Here is a 17,753-nt window from a genome sequence, read left to right as displayed (position 1 = left end):
GTTGTAGTCCGCACCCCCCAAGGACCATCTCAGAACTTCTGGACCCTTGGGGTAAGCTGTGGACCCCAAAAGAACCTTAAAAGGACATCTGGGAGAAGCCCCAGAAGTTTGGAGAAGTTTGGACAACTTTTGTAAAAAAGTTCCATAGAGGGACCGACCCGCCGCGGCAACTCTAGCCGGCTTGCCTCAACCGCGAACCGGCCTGATTTGCTGGTTCGTCCCGGTAAAGAAAATCTCTGAAAAAGAGACTAAGTCCGAAGGTAAAAAGTTGACCGGGACCTCCCAGCCAGCGTATCCGAGGAGGGCTCCATGGACGTCGGATCAAGATCCAGGGTTACCCCGGTCGAAGGATTTTCACCTCGAAAAAACTACTAAGTCCGAAGGTAAAAATCTCCACCGAGGATTCCAGCATCGCGTATCCGAAGAAGGGCTCCAGGAGGTCGGATTGGACTGGCAGGTATGTCCCGCTGAAGAAAATCTTCGAAAAAAAGACTAAGTGCGAAGGTAAACTTTTAACCGAGGCCTCCCGCGGCCTGTAGCCGAGCAGGGCTCCATCGCGGTCGCCCTTAAACTTTGACTTTGCCCCGGTCGAGGTGCAACCAGATGACCCGATTGGCGCTTTTTGTTTCTAGGCACTAAAAAAAAATCATTCTTTAAAAAATCATATCTCCGGTTCCCCTTATCCGATTTTATTCGTTTTGGTGTTATTTTAAAGATAAAAATATAATCTATTTTTATAAATTGGTTTTGGATTTTTAAACTGTTTCCTGTGTTTTATTTAATTACTGTTTTGTGATATTTGAATGCTTTACACTCTGTCTCCTAAGTTAAGCCTTGACGCTCGTTGCCAAGCTACCAAGGGTTGAGCTGGGTTTAATTTACTGAGACCTAACTGGACCTAAGTGGAGGTTAGTGGCCTATTGCTAAGTGTAGGTACCTACCTGCCCTTACCAATAACCCATTTTCCAACACATATTGGATGGTGAGAAGGATCGTTATCCATCTAAATTGGGCACTAAACCATTAATGACGAGATCCCTCACAGAGGTTTTGTACAACTTAGAGCTCTGGGATGGATGGAGGGAACTGCATCCGGAGAGTAGGGAATATACCTGTCATTCTAAGACGCATAATGCGTATAGTTGGCTGGACCGTTTCTTCCTGGGTGGACTGACTTATTCATAGGTGATGAATATCAAGCATTTGGGGAGGTTTTTGTCTGATCATGCACTGGTATTGATGCAAGTGCTGTGGGGATTTGATGAAAAGTGACACACAGTTAGCGCATACCTCCGACTTTTCTGGAGGATGCTGGATGTCATGATAAAATGACCGTGGCCCTTAAGGACTACACGGACTTAAATTGGGGTACGACCACTCTAGGGGAATGGAGTGGGAAGCCATGAAGGCCGCACTAAGGGGAGTTTGTATAGGCACTGCCTGTGGAGTGCGCAAACCAATGGAACAGGAACTTACTGACTGGGAGAGTGCGCTGGAGGTGTTGCAGCGCCAGGCGCCAATAACCAGGGAGGTTGAACAAGAGCAGCTCCAACTGTATAAGAAGGTCAGTAGCTGCTGGGACACGCTAGATAAGGTCACTCTTAGATTGTATAGACAGGGCCTCCACAGGGAGGGAGACAAGTCTGGTAAGTTACCGGCGTGGGCCCTCAGGCAGGAAGTTTAATCTCCTCCCATTCTGCGCTTTAGAAACGCTGAAGGTGTGCAGGTTACTAATCGCAGGGATATCCTTTGGGTCTTAGTGGAGCATTTGCAGGCCGTGTCCAGTGCTGGTGCGTCAGTCCTGGATGTTGGCTTAGGAGAGTTTCTGCAGCGGATGCGACATCCGCGGCTGGAGCTGGAGAGGTTGGAAAGTCTAGAGTCTGAGATAACAGTTGAGGAAGTGAGTGCAGCGGTGGAGGCATTGTCGAAATCTAAATCGCCTGGTGGGGATGGTTTCCCAATTGAGTTGTACCAAACATTTTCTTCATTTGAGAGAGAGGCTGTTGGTGATGTTTGAGGAAGCCCGGGAGCGGGGTATTCTCCCAGAGACCATGCGTCAAGGCATCGTCTGCTTAATGCTTAAGCCTGGTGGGGATTCTGATGACCCCTCCTCTTATTGCCCGCTCACTATGCTCAATAGTGATGTCAAGATTCTACGTAAAATTTTGGCTACTTGGCTACGTGGATTGATCCGGGGTTTGGTACATGATGACTAATGCGGTTTTATTCCTGGTTGTAATACGACTTACAACTTACGCCGTTTGGCACATGTTTTGCATGAAACTATGGGGGCTGAGGACAAATTGGTGTTGGTGTCATTGGACCTAGAGAAGGCTTTTGGTATGGTGGAGTGGGGCTACTTACTGGTGGTGCTGCAGGGAATGGTATTAGGCCCCCATTTTTGTGCTTGGGTTCGTTTGCTGTACACTGCTCCCAGTGCACGCGTTCGGGTAAGCGAAGAGCTTTCGGAATCCTGGGCGATTGGCAAGGGGAAAAGGCAGGGATGCCCACTGTCACTGCTTCTTTTTGCTTTAGCGGTGGAACCACTCGCTGTCTGGCTTCATGAGGAATTGGTGATCTGGGGCGTTCAGGTGTGACAAGTAACTCATATTGTCTCCCTATACGCTGATGATGCGTTTATATACCTTCGAGAGCCACGTGTTTCTGTGCCTTTGTTGTTACGGTTGCTGGAAGAATTTGGGGCTATATCTGGTCTTCAGGTGAATAGGAAGAAGTCGCTCCTGTTTCCTATGGGATCATTATGTGGTGCCCCATAGGAGGATTTGCCAGTGGTGGGGCTCAGGTGGGAGCTCAAAAGTTTTAGATACCTAGGTATATGGGTCACTCATAAGGTGGTGGCGCATGTGACACACAATGTAGAGCAGGTGGTAACTGGTCTGGAGTGCTTTGTTTCATTCTGGAATAATCTCCCTCTCTCAGTGATGGGGAGGGCGGCTGTGGCCAAGATGGTGTTCTTGCCGCAGTGTCTTTATCTTGTGCAGAATTCTTTGCTTCCTTTAGCAGCTTGGCTTTTCAGTTGTCTAGACAGTTTGTTGATTTCATCGGTCTGGGCAGGGCGTCGTAGCAGGGTGGCGTTATCCACACTGCAGAGGGACATGGAAGACGAAGGCTTGGCAATCCCTAATGTTTGGCACTATTATAATGCAGCACATTTGCAACATGCTACAAAGTGGAGGACTCAGTCGGGTAACTGGGAGAAGCGACTATTTGCGGGCATGTTGGGAGGAGAGGCGTTGGTGCATGTATTGATGACGGGCAGTCGGTTGGAGACTGCTGTCCCGTAGCTGGTCAAAACTACTGCAGGGATCTGGGAGCAATCTGTTAAGAAAGTGCCTCGATGTGCCCCATCTGAAGATTTGGAGTTTAGCCCACTTTAGGAGTATGGATACTGTAATGTCAATGTATGCTTGGAGAGGGAGACTGCCTAGTGGCAGGTGACTCATATCCCAATAGGGAGTTTATCTCCTTTCAAGAGGCACAAAATATGTTTGGATTGAGTACTGGTCAGTTCTTGCAGTATGCCAAGATGCCTGGCTTGAGAAGTATGGTCTGGATTCCCGGTGGCCCCGACATCAAAGGTGTTGAATGTGCTGCTAAATTGGGGTGAGGAGTCCCACTTGATTACACTGTTTTATAAAGATCTACAGGGGAATAATCAGGGGTGGAGTGTGTAGCGTGCATGGCCTGGGATTGAGATCTGGAGGATTCCTTTGAGGACATGGACTGGGATATGGCGCTGTCGCTGGTGCACACGGTTTGTTGTAACAACAGATTTAACCTATTGCATTTTAATTTTGTCCATCGTGTATATCTTACACCTGCTCATCTTAACAAGACTGACCCGACAAGAGAGACCGGGTGTCCTAGATGTGGGGAGATAGGTGCCTCCTTTCTCCACTTGGCTTGGTCCTGCAGGGAGGTGTAACGATTTTGGTGGGTGGTGGTTCGAAAGTTAGACGGCGTCCCTGGTTTGGGGGCTCAAGGTGACACCTCTTACTTGTCTATTGGGTGTACTGCGGAGACCACGGGTAAGGCGCATCCCATATAGATTTGTACAGCTCGCTCTGGTGCTGCCTAAACATAGGGTGGCTATAGGCTGGATGGGTACATAAAGCCCATCCATTCCTTATTGGGACCGTGATGTACTGGAATGGAGTGTTGCTGAAGAGCAATACATGAGGATGCCACGGAGGGAGAAGGGGGCACTGAAGGACATAATGGCCTGGGGTACACTATTGGAACACTTCACAGGGGTAGAGGAGTCCAGCTCTGACTGGAGTACTGATGATGATGGCTGACCAATGGAATGTTATGCTGTTCGTAAAAGGTGACAAGCAACTGTGGTGATGTAACTCTGATAATCATTGTATATGAACAAATTGGTTACATGGGAGGTCCTTGGATGGGGGAGACTGGGGGTATCTACTGTTGCAATGATTGGATTTGCTCCATGTTTATGTCTGTATATGTCATCTCCATCCGGTCAAGGGATAAATAGATATTGTGGTATCTCGCACTGATATGCACTGCACTGGTTTTATCTTTTTGTTGTTCTATATTTTAAAATCAATAATATAAAGTTACAACAAAAAATCTATTTATAGATTTACAAGGAAAGCTAATGTTTTTATTATTACTGGTCACTGCCAACTAGATGAAACCATATGAAGGAAAAAACACTAACAAAACATGTTTGGAATTGTTTTCCTTCAGCTCTACAAGAACATTTGAGAAGCCAGCACCTTTCCAGATCTTTTTTGTCCATCTTCCCAGAACAGAACAATAAAAAAAAGTAGACAGTCTCAGACCATAGAAAGCATGTTTCTGGTTGCACAGCCTCACACAGTAGAGCTGTATTTCACCATTCTTCTCATCTCAGGCCTCAAACAGTAGTTGCTTATAGCACTAAGGTAATGAAAAGCAATCAATGTAGATTCTGAAAAACCTAATTGCGAACTTCATTGTATACATATACATCTTCTACAACGTTCATTCAAAACAAAATAAACATCATTGTGTTAATCAGTGTCAACACTTTTAACTAAAAGCTTTTAATGGTTAATGCACAGGATCAGGGCTTTTGTGAGTACCAAAGAATAGGCACCCTAGTGCAAATTAAAAAACCTTCACAGGACAAAATTCAGAGCCAAAACCAAAAAGGTTTATTCAAAGCTTAAGAGTCATTACAGACGGCAAAAACTAGTTAGTCAGATTCAAATCAGCATCAATAAGGCATCAAAAATAAAGACAATTGCCAGAGGTCATTTCATAAGGAATTTGCCAGAACTAAACTGTATTTCAGCAAGGAATTAGCATAAATCTACTCAGTTTTTAAGTCAAGGGAAAGTCTAAATATAATCCAGCAAGAGGACTGATACAGACTAACATGGAGATTGTATAGTTCGAAAAGCAGGAAAGTATTCATTTGCAAATAGACTAACATAGAGTCTGCTTTCAAGAAATTAACAGAAAGTTTAAGGATATAGGGGGTTATTCCAACTTTGGAGGAAGTGGTAATCCGTCCCAAAAGTGACGGTAAAGTGACGGATATACCACCAGCCGTATTATGAGTCCATTATATCCTATGGAACTCGTAATACGGCTGGTGGTAAATCCGTCACATTTGGGACGGATTACCACCTCCTCCAAAGTTGGAATAACCCCCATAGTCAGTAAAACATAACACATAGAGGCTGATCAGTTGAAAGGCAAAGAAAAGTTTGTCACAGACCCAGAAAGGACACATTTTATAGGTCTCAGACAGTGAAAAACACACACTTGAGATGGCAAGATTTGTCATCATAGGGCTGTACTACCTTGGATACAAGACATGAACCAATCAATATTGTAGGAATTGTGCTACCTGAAATACAATAGTTTTAAAAACACATACATTATGAATAGTTATTGAACACCCTCTAAACTGCAAACAAGGGTATCAGCATTGCACTAGTGAAGCAAACAAACAATAAGCCATTTAGAAATGAATGAAGTACAGTCATAGTGAGGGACGCTGCAGCCTTTGAAAATGTTACTTGCATGGCACATCTCCTGAAAACAGCTTCCTTTTTTTATGAATAAATTATTATATTTTGTTTGCAACTTCTACCACACCATGAAAATGAAATTTATTTTGTGTATTTTTGGAAACGGAAAAAACAGCAGCTAGAAACATGAATGTGATAGCTCATTCATAGAAAATAAAGGGAACACTTTTTAGTCAACAGCTTTAGAATAGATATCAATACAGGCTGAGGCTTAGTAATCAAAATGTGTGGCCAAGTGATTGTAACCTAAACACAATTAAATAAAAAATACTTCTAATTAATATAAGCACTCTCTCAATTATTTTAGAAATCATCACTAAACTACACTACACTATAAAACATAATCAGTAATTTTTTGTTTCTTTGGCTTCATTTTCTCCAAGGTTTAAGCTCATCATGTACATCTCATTCGAGGATGTACATTTCGATTCCCTCTCTTTTCCTTTTTCTAGTCTTTTTTTCTTGTTTCAACAATCACATTTCAAACTTGCCTTTCAACAGCTATCTTCTACAAAAATACTATCATAGTTAGGCCTATTAGACCTAAAATAGGTATCATTATGGTGTGAGACAATATTGTGATTTGAAGCATGCCCAACCAGATCATACAGACTCACCAATTTACCAAATAAAACTACAAAAATAAAAAACAATTTGTATAACTAAACAAAATTGTTGTTTACATTTAGCCATCTTCCTTCTATAAAATCTAATTCTCACATATTTTAGAAAAAAATCTATATCTCTAAACAGGTTTAAAATTTGTGACGTTCAACAATCCCAGCAACTTGAAGTAAGTAATTTTGTTTTTTCAAAAATAAGTTAATGCAAGCAGATACAGGCATTTAAGTCCGCAGTTCAGTTCATAAAGCTCAATGCAGGCAAAAAACTATGTTCAGATGGAAACCTAAGGTACTGCTTTCATTTTGTTCAAATGTAGACATTATTTTAGAAAATTCTAACATAAAGAACCATCTTTAACTATGAGTTTAATCTAAGACAGTAAAGCAAGCATATTATGAAAAATAAAAAATGTACATTTTCTTCTCAAAGATTCAACATTTCAGTTCCATTACTCCATCAGGAACATTTTCATTGTTGAGCATCTTCATTGTCAGTTCTTTTCTGTTCATGGAGGTTCCTCCAACAAAATCTATAGTCTTTCACATTGTCTCTTCTAGTTTAATATGACAATTCAAAAGCTGAATACTTCTTGTTTGGCACTCTTACTCCTGCTGATCCTCCAACTTCAGGCTTTTCAGAAAATCACTCACTCATAGCTGTCACTGTTTAAGCTGATATTCAACATTTTTCCTTAGACTGTCAACTCTTTGCAGCACTCTTTTTCCTTCTTTCATATCTTCAGACCAATCAGCTTCTAGCACGCTTTAATTTTCCATCAGATTTCCTCCACTTGCCTCATTTTCATCTTCACTTGTTCTGTGATTTGCACAACTTGCACCTGGAGACATCTTGAGTTGCTCTTGGGCTTTTCAGAGTTTGAGTTTTTGAAGTCTGATTTTCTTGTTTTTCATTTGGTTGTTCTTGTTGTTAACTGACTCTTTATTCTTCTTCTTGAGCTCCATGTTCGCCACTCCTATGGATCCAAGTAGTGAGCTCAAGCTTGATCCTATGAATTAGTGGTTTGTGTCACCCCCTTCTTAAACTGCAGTCTTCAGTCTCGTCTTGTGAGATGTGTGGATCTAATGTGGCAAACTTCCACATTTCACATCAGTATTCGTAATCATGACCACCTGGTACGAGCTTAATTGAGGATTCAGACAGCCTTTTAGAACATATTTCTTTACTGCAACCCAGTCACCAAGCTCTAGGTCATGGCAGAGCTCTTGGCTTGCTGAAGGTGTTGTCAAATTCACCTGGTGAGAGAGTGTACAAAATAAATCAAACCTTTACAGTTATCCAGAATCATACCATCAGTAATCAAAAGTGCTGATGGAGGAATACAAGGTATACTCATAGCTCATCCTATTAACACTTTGTGGGGAGTCCCACCTGTAGTCCTCTTGGGTGTGCTTCTCATACACAGTAGAAGAAAGGGAAGGGCATCTGGCCACTTCAATGCTGTTGATGCAGACACATTGGCCAACTTTGATTTCAGGGTACCATTGGCCATTTCTACAATACATGATGCTTCTGAATGATATACATAATAGCAATTCTGCTCCACTGTTAGTGGTGTTGCTAGGACTTTCTTGTCCTCATTTTTTTAAATGGGTCCCTCTATCTGACTCTAAAGAAGCTGGCAAACTGAATCAAGGGATCAACTTCCTTAATAAAAGCTTGACTACAGTGAGGACATTGAATCTCCTGGTTGGGTCAGATTCCACCCACCTGCTGAACAAACAGTCACTAGGATTATTGCACAGAGACCTTTCAACAACATCTATTTGTGTTCTTGTAAAGGGAACTTTAGATTTTCCTATGTAATTCATGGTCACACTAGTTCTCTTGCCAACATTTTACTGCTGGCGTGTTACACATCTTTAACACAAACTACCTGCAATAGTTCTGAAATTGGGATTGAATCAACATCTTTTGAATATCCTAACCTTAGCATCAATTATGTGTAGGTCTAGTTAACATTGGGAACAGTTCATGTCTAGCATTATACACTTTTCATCACTTTACACACAAATATCATTTTTATCTTTTGAACATCCTGCTTTTTACAATATTTTCTTTTCGTCCTTTAGCACTTCATTTTGTAGCTTCCTAAGCTCATCTAGAATCTGAACTATCATGACTGAACTGACATTTTCGATTTCACATTCAGATTTTTCATTTGCTTTCAATGTGCCAGACACAAGAGCACAGTACTTTGTAACCTCACTTGCAAAATTATTACCCAATGAAACTATTTCATCTTGTGGTTTGTTGCACAATCTGTCAAATCAGTGCGCTCATGGTCCCCTTCATCTATTTCATCACCAAGCTTCTTTTTTGGCAAAGGCAGAAGTGTTGTAGGATTAAGGGTATTGAAATATTTAATTGAAATGTTCTCTACCATCAAAATAATCTGTTCATACTTAGTCAAGTGACTAATGTACGTTGCTGAGTGAGTATATGTATGAGTCAGCAATGCCTCAACTGAATTTAGTGCCAGCCCAATCATTGTGTGTCCCATCATAATCGTTTCACACTGAACAATTGCCAAAGAAGTTGCAGCAATGCTGTTCAAGCACCCTGGTAGGGTGGTGACCAATGGATCTAATGTAGCAGGAAAATAGTGCTTTTCCCTCCACAATGTTGCTGAATTAGAGCAGGAAGTGCACACCCTTCTGCTTTCATGACAAAATAAAATAAAATCTCTAGGTGTGCAGTGAGATCGCCAACTTTCGCTGGCAATGTAACACCTCATTTCTGAGGATTAGCCATAAATTCAGAAGAGCAACAAGTTCCCAGAATTTGTTGGTGTTCCTTTGTGTAGCAGTTTGAATCATTTGACCACATTCATTTGTTCACCAAGGTTTTCCTGTGTTTGAGTACATTGTAGACTCATCTACGCAATCTAAACAGAAACATAGACGATAGATTCAAGGCACACATTTTTCATATATATTTGTGAATGTTGATTTCCTGCTATAGATTCACTACTGAACTATGAATAGGGAGCTACACTACTAACAAGTGTTATTTTAGTTGTTGTGTGCATTACAATTAACAATCACTCCGGAACAACGAAGTCGTGGGCAACGAAAGCAGAACTACGCTTTCCTTAACCATGACTTCGTTGTTTTGTGCCTTAACCATGCATGTGTGGGGGTTGGGGTTTTAGTTTTAGGGGCGGGGTCGGGGGGAGGGGTTGGGGTATTTTTAGTTTTAGGGGCGGGGAGGGGTGAAGGGTTGGGGTTTGAGTTTTAGGGGCGGGGTATTTTTAGTTTTAGGGGCAGGGTGGGGGGTTGGGTTTTAGTTTTAGGAGCAGGGGTGGGGGGTCGGGGTATTTTTAGTTTTAGGGGCAGGGGTTTGGGGTGGTTTTAGGGGTGGGGGTTGGGGTAGTTTAGGTTTTAGGGATGGGGTGGGGGTTGGGGTTGTTTTAGGGGTGGAGGTTGGGGTGGTTTTAGGGGTGGGGGTTGGGGTAGTTTAGGTTTTAGGGATGGGGTGGGGGTTGGGATTGTTTTAGGGGTGGTGGTTGGGGTGGTTTTAGGTTTTAGAGGTGGGTTGGGGGGTCAGGTAATTTTAGGGGCGGTGGGGGGTTGGGGGTGTTTAGGTTTAGGGGCAGGGTGGGGGGCTCCGAGTAGTTTTAGGGGTGGGGGTTGGGGTACTTTAGGTTTCAGGGATGGGTGGGGGTTGGGGTTGTTTTAGGTTTTGGGGGTAGGGTGGGGGTTGCGGTAATTTTAGGGAGGAGGTGGGGGTTGGGGTAGTTTTAGGGGCAAGGGTGGGGGGTTGGTGTGGTTTTAGGGGGGATGAGGGGGTCATGGTAATTTTTAGGGGTGGGGGCCAGGGGGGACGCATGCTGGAACAATGCATGTCTATCACTAATGCCTTTACCAGGAATGCCTTTACAACGAAAAATCGTTGTTAAGGCATTCGTGGTAAAGGCATTAGTGGTAACAACGAGGTCGTTGTTCCGACCTCTTTGTTCAGGCATGCGTTGTTCCGGCAGGCGTGGTTCCGACATACATTCCTAGGAGACTATCTATTGCTGGTTTGTTACTCATGTATGCTCATCTTATTTGAACCTTCCATGGGAATGCAAATTAAAGGTTTCAGAACATCATTTGTTGAAGTCTGTGGATTAATGGCTTTTCTTGTAGCTCTGCAGGTAAATAACTGCTACCAAATGACCATGGTCATTCGTCAACCATGACTTTATCTACAAGTACTTATTTAGTAGGATAGTTCCTAAAGTAGTGCGATAACACACTGGGTACAGGGTGACAGAACATTTTACAAAATAGTTCAGTGATATCACGTATAGGTTGAAATACTGTAATTAACATATTCCGGAAGTCAGCCTAAGGATGTATGGAAAATTGTAACGCTCTAAATTCTTTTTAGAGTGATGTAGGAGAAGGCTTGACTGCCTGATCTGTTTCTCCGAATGTGAGGGATGTGTGCAAGTAGGAGTCTGGAAGAGTGGAGATATCTGAAGTTTGTAAATGCAGATGTGATTGCTGGCTCAGTGTTCTGTAGTTACTTGAAAGTGTGGGTGAGAAGTGTAAGGTTGAGAGTGATTTTGGCTGCTGAGTTCTAAATGGTCTGCAGCCTTCTGGTGAGTATTTTGTTGATCTCGGCATAGAGGGTTGTGCAAGTAGGGATCCTCACTATAGTCAGGGTAAGGGGGCCACACAGGTAAGATAACCCTTGCTCACCCCCTTAGTAGCTTGGGACAAGCACTCAGGTTTATCTCAGAGGCAATGTGTAAAGTATTTGTACGCACACACAGTAACCCAGGAAAAACACCACAAAAGTGTTGAAGGTCCCGTATTTATACTCATTTCTGTCTTTGAAGTAGGCAACTTCAAAGAGAATTCATTGTAGTGCACAGGATCCTACCCTTCTCTGCCCTTCTCTGCCCTGGCCCCAGACACACTCCAGGGGAATGGAGACTGTTTTGTGTGAGGACAGGCACAGCCCTATTCAGATGCAACTGTCAGCTCCTCCCCCCACTCTAGCTTAGGAAGACCCATCAGCCTGGTGATGGGCCATCAGGATATGCAGGGCACACGTCAGCTTCCTTTGTGTGACTGTTTAGAGTGAATGCACAAACTGCCCAACAGTGATCCTGACCCTGGCGTGTATTCCACAGACAGGCAGAGGCACAGAATGGTTAAGCAAGAACATGACCACTTTCTAAAAGTGGCATTTTCAAACCTACAATTCAAAAACCAACTTCACCAAAAGATGTATTGTATTTTTAAATTGTGAGTTCAGAGACCGCAAACTCCATATATCTATTTGCTCCCAATGGGAAATTACACCTAAAAGATAGTTCATGGCAATCCCAATGGTACCCTATGGGATAGATAGGCCTTGTAACCACCACACAAACACCACACAAAAAGACACCACAACTGGTTAAGAAAAGAGAGCTTAATTTTATGTGTAAAATAAGACCAAAATGATAATAATCCAATAGGTAGAAGTCAAGATATACATTTTAGACATTAAAATGTAATATAGTGCTTACAAGCATATTTGCCAACCGGGGCTATCTGGTAGCACTAGACAGGATGAAATCCAGAGGTTCCGGCCGACCATGATGGAGCCTGGGTCGGAAACAGCCCCAGGTAAGTCCCCATGAAGTTTTACCTTCTCAAAATTAAGCCACTCATGCGGAAGAATTTTGCTGGGTGCAAGAGGTGCATCAGTGGTGGTGGTCTGCAGGCACGAGGAGTCAGCTTGGTGTCTCGCGCACAGACAGACTGGAGCCTCGCGGTCATGAGCATCGAAGCTTGCTGTGCAAACTTGTGGTGGCTCATGCTGATTCTTCATGCAAGCAGCAGGGTTCCAGTGCGAGCGGGCCCATTCACAGTCACAAAGAGCCCAAAAACTTGATTTAAGGAGCCACAAAACAACTTGTAAGGGCTTAGGACTGAGGGGGCGCCTCTTGCTGGTCAGAAGCAGGTTAAAGACAGGTCCAGGACCTGTAGCAGGAGTTTTAGAAGTCTTTTGTGTCCCTGAGACTTCAAAAACAGGAGGCGAGCCAGCAAGCCCTTGGAGTACTTTGATCCTGGGATGGAGAGATGCAGGTCCAGTCCTTCAAATTGCCTGGCAGGAGGGCAGCTGGTCAGCTCAGCAAAGCAAAAGGCCAGCAGAGTGGCAGAGAGGCAAAGAGGCAGTCCATGTAGCAGCACAGCAGTCCTTTCTGGTGGCAGATGTCCAGTACTTATAACCAGCAGTGCCTTTGAAGTGGGGGAGACTTCAAAGAAAAACTCTAAAGTGCACAAGGTCCTTGCCCTTCCTGCCATGGCTCCAGAATCAATACAGGGGGAATGCAGCTCCTTGTTTGGGGACATGCCCATCCCTTTCAGTTGCACGTGTCAGCTCCTCTCTTCCATCCAGCTGAGGAAGACCCATCAGCCTGGTGATGGACCATCAGGAAGTGAATAGCCCATCAGGTACACCTAAGCTCCCTTTGGTTGTGGCTGTCTGGAGGAAATGCATAAAGCCCAGCTGTCACCCACATATGCACACAGGCAAAAGTCTCAGAATGCTTTAGAAAAGGAAATACCCACTTTCTAAAGTGCCATTTTCAGAACTGCAATTTAAAATCCCACTTCACCATAAATTGTGATTTTAAATTGTGAGTTCAGAGACATTAAACTTGACAAACATATCTCTTCCAGATTGGGAATTACACTTATAAAATGTAATAAAGTAATCCCAATGTTATTCTATGGGAAAGATAGTCCTTGCCATAGTAAAAGACGAATTTAGGAGTTTTTCAATACCATGGCGCATACAACTTAGAAGTACATGTCCTGCCTTTTAAATACATTGCACCCTGCCCTGGAGTCAAATAGGGCCTACCTTAGGGGTGACTTATATGTATACAAAAGGACATTTTAGGCCCAGCAAGAGGTGTATCTTGCCAGGTCGACATGACAGTGCAAAACTGCACACACAATGGCAGGCATGAGACATGGTTTGAGGGCTACTTATGTAAACAGTGTTGCCGGCCCGAAAGTAGCATTTAATTTACAGGCCCTGGGCACAGGTAGTGCACTTTAATAGGGACTTCTAAGTAAATTAAATATGCCATTTGGGGTTAGGCCAATGTTTCCATGATTTAGTGGAGAGAGGACACACTTTATTACTGGTTAGCAATGGTAAAGTGCACATAGTTCTAAAACCAGTAAAAACGAGGTAAAAAAAAGAAAGGGAGGCAGGCAAAAAGTTGGGGGGAAGACCACCATAAGGCTTTCAGGTCTTAAGATCTGCAAGAACAGTTTTGTCCTCAATATTACTCTACATGCTAGGAATAACCAGGAAGGTCCTTGTCTGTACTGAGCACACTTACAATACCATGGCTTTCATCCCCCTTTACTAACAAGAGGAACATAGAGTTTACTGTCTGATGTATTTGCAACAAGGTAGTCTAGGTCCTTGACCTAATACAACAGCCAACTCTTGCTCATTTTGATGCAAGAGATCCATAGCCGAGGAGCCACTTAAGATTTTTATTGTTTGTCCTAATCTCCAAAGATAAGACCTATACAGTATATAGAAACAATCAATATATTCAATTCTGAGAAAATGGTGAAAATCACAGGGGAGAGTAACTGCTCGCTCTGCAAAACAACTCTGGAATCCACCCACCAAGCTATGTAAAGCAGACAAAGAAAATGATTTTGAGGAAACATATTTTTTAAGCATGGTAGTTAAAGTGCACCAGAGTATTTCGACAGAAGAAGCTGGAGTGAAAAGAATGCACACATTTATTTATATTCATCTGAATTTAGACTTAGGGCCTGATTTAGAACTCGGCAGATGGGTTTCTCCATCACCACGGTGATGGATATTCGGTTGGCTGAAGTCTAAATCCCATAGAATAAAATGGGATTTAGATTTTGCGGATGGGATATCCGCCACTGTGTGACGGAGTAACCCATCTGCAAAGTTCTTAATCAGGCCCTTAATTTGCTGATTCCCTATCCTGAACATTTACACATCAGTTATACTTTTGAGGTGGGAGAAGAAAAAAAGTTGGGCTTCTAACAGGTTTTAAAGGTGTTTTTTTAAAAATCGCCATTTTCTGCTCTAAGACGTCTTTCTGTTTTTTCTTCAATCAATGTAGGATGGTACAACCGTCTCTATATCAACTTCACACTACGTCGTCACATCTTCTTCTTCCTGCTCCAGACCTACTTTCCAGCCACTCTGATGGTCATGCTGTCTTGGGTGTCCTTCTGGATTGACCGTAGGGCTGTGCCGGCCAGAGTTCCTTTGGGTAAGGACATATGTGTCTGTAAAATATGTGTAATGTTTAGAAATCTCCATTCTTCATGTCACTGTGAACAAGAAAACTCCACACGACTTCCCAAATGTGAGGTGGTCCGTATTTACAGCACGAGCCAAGAATCATGATGATGACTGGAAGGTGGTCATTTGGTGAGTATTTGTATTTGAAATTTTTTTTGTATATGAGAAAGGAGTATTCGTGTGTTTTACTCCATTTTTCTTTCGAAATATCCAATGTTTCTTCTCTTTGATCCAGTGCTGATGGAGGGAGACCATACATGAGTGGAAATATAAATAAAACATTTAAATCTTATTTGTCAGCAATCCAAAGATAAGTTTAGTCCTATTTTTTTGGTCTTCCGTCTTGAAACCAAAGGTAGTCCAAAGCTTTATGGCAAGATAATTATAAAAGAAAGTTCTTGTTCCCAGGGATTCTGCTTCATTGCTGACTCCTGAAACCTTTTTTGTACATATATAATTTGCTTAAAGTGTTCTCTATGTGGAAACTTACAGATGCTAATTCACTAAATCAGAATCAGCGGGTATTTTCACACACAAGTGGTATTGTCCAGTGGAGTTACTTTTTAATCGGGGGTAGGAACGCAGGTCTACCTGGGAAGAGTTGTTTCTAATCAAAACCTGTGAACGCCTGCTGGTCCCTGGACATGTACTTCTCCAAAATAGCATTCCTTTCTCACCCTTTCCAGCATGGCAAATGCATGGATAGCCCCCATGTTTATATTGGTGGACGGGTGCATCTTTTTTTGCTCTGCCGAGAAAAAAGATATTGAAATAATACCTTCTTGCACACTTCGGTATTTGTTTATTAGGGCTTTGTTCACCAATTCGCAGAGATATTCTGTGTATCTCGAGCATTCATAAACCTCTGCATTGGTAGGCATCCATCTACAATGCATAGATTTACATATTTTTTAATTGGGCCTGTGGGTAATAAGATCGTTAGAACCACAAAAAGATATAAGCTACAGAACTAAATATTTTGATTAGTGAGTTTTTCAGACTTACAAATGCATCTGAGAAATAGGTGGTAAAGTCAGTCTTTGATGTGTGGCCAGCAGCTCTCAAGAGCTCTTGAAGATAAACAGATTTATAACAGGTTTGCAGAGATCCAGCAGTTTAAGGGCCAGATGTATGAAAACTGGGGTTTGCGATTCGCAAAATGCGATTTATAAGAAATCGCTATTTCCGAGTCGCAATTGGCCATTCAACAAAATTGCGATTCGGAATTAGCGATTTCTTAAAAATCGCTATTTGTGGTTTGCGAGGCCTATTTACCAAATCGCAATTTGCATTCTCGCAATTTGCGATTTTTTAGCGATTCGGTAAAAAAATCGCAAAATGCGAGAAAGTTCGAGAATGCACACCTGGAGGAGCCTGATGACATCACCAGCAGGAAATGAGTCATCCCAAGCAGTTACAGGTGCCACACCCAAACCAGCATCCTGAGTGAGAGAAGCCCAGCCACACTGAGCAGCACTCTGAAGGAGCAGCATCACTGAGCCACAATGGAGCCCCAAGGTCCAATACAGGAGAAGCAGGAGAGGAAGCGCAAACTGAAGTTCAGTGAGCAGGAGCTGGAGGTATTAACAGAAGAGGTGGTGAGGAGCCATGACCGCCTGTTTGGCAAAATCATCCCTCCAGGTGCCAGAGAGTGAGAAGAGAAGACTATGGCTTGAGATCCAAAGTAAAATCTGCGCTATTGGAGTGGCACAGCGCTCCATTGAGGAGATCAAGAAACGCTGGTATGACCTGCGGTCCCGGGCAAAGGAGAGGGTGGCAAGGAGACTTGCAGAGGCCAGGAGCACAGGAGGAGGATCACCAACCGAGCCACCTGCCACACCACTGGAGGACCTGGTGGAATCGACACTCCTACCAGAAGCAGTGACAGGGGTCACAGATATAGACACCTCCGTTCAACCAAGTACCAGCCAAGTAAGTGCAATGTTGTTGTGTGAACCCAATATGTGCATGCATAAAAGCCCCTTAGGAATTAGCATGTAATGTGAAGTAGTGTGTGAAGTAGTCCACTCCACATCTTAGTAGCAGCACAACAATGCATTATGAGAGTCGTGGTCCACAAACTAGTACAGACAGTGGCATGACAATGTAAGCAAGCATAGTGACACCCAAGGTAACACAACACACACTACACCATGTAGAGCAGTACCTATAGCTTTATTGCCATTTCTGGACAGATAATGTAACATACAGAACTGACATGCTGCATATTGTTGTTGCAGGTGGGCCTGGCACAGCAGCCACGGAAATTGCGTGTGTAGGGGAGACGGACACACAGCTGCCCTCTGACACCAGTGGGTCCGTCAATGTCTCCACTGTGCGCCGCAGGCCCAGGCCATTGCCACTTCCAGACCTCAGTGGTGACTCCGATGTGCAGCAGGAGGGGCCAAGCACACCATTCTGCACCCGATAGACGCAGCCAGATACCAGAGGACAGGGGTCATTCAGCACATCGCAGAAGTGCCACAGTGTTCCAGCAGCAACTGCAGGAGGCATCTGAGGGTACATCCTTGATTGGTGGACTTGAGGCTGCGCTGTTGCAGCAACAGCGCCTTCAAAACAGGAGAATTCTGAGTCTGGACAGGAACCTTAGAGTCCACAACAGACATATGGGTGGCCTGCATCGGCGAAGTGACACCCTGAACGACAATATCACCCAGCTACGTGAAGGACAGGTGCAGGCCTCTCAGGACACTAGGGAGCTGACCAGTGCAGTGCGTG

General features: G+C 43.4%; 1 protein-coding gene across 1 annotated transcript in view; it reads left to right on the top strand.

Annotated features, from left to right (window-relative positions):
* LOC138296400 (gamma-aminobutyric acid receptor subunit rho-1-like) overlaps nt 1-17,753 on the top strand; it is a 459,035-nt gene that overhangs the window by 376,887 nt on the left and 64,395 nt on the right. The window contains exon 8 of the mRNA XM_069235486.1: nt 14,830-14,982. Within this exon, the coding sequence (XP_069091587.1) occupies nt 14,830-14,982 (153 nt within the window). The remainder of the gene's footprint in view (nt 1-14,829; nt 14,983-17,753) is intronic.

Source organism: Pleurodeles waltl, chromosome 5 (genome assembly GCF_031143425.1).
Source record: "Pleurodeles waltl isolate 20211129_DDA chromosome 5, aPleWal1.hap1.20221129, whole genome shotgun sequence".
Lineage (NCBI taxonomy): Eukaryota > Metazoa > Chordata > Amphibia > Caudata > Salamandridae > Pleurodeles > Pleurodeles waltl.
The sequence above is the reverse complement of the archived record's forward strand: the minus strand, read 5'-3'. Positions and strand labels throughout refer to the sequence as shown.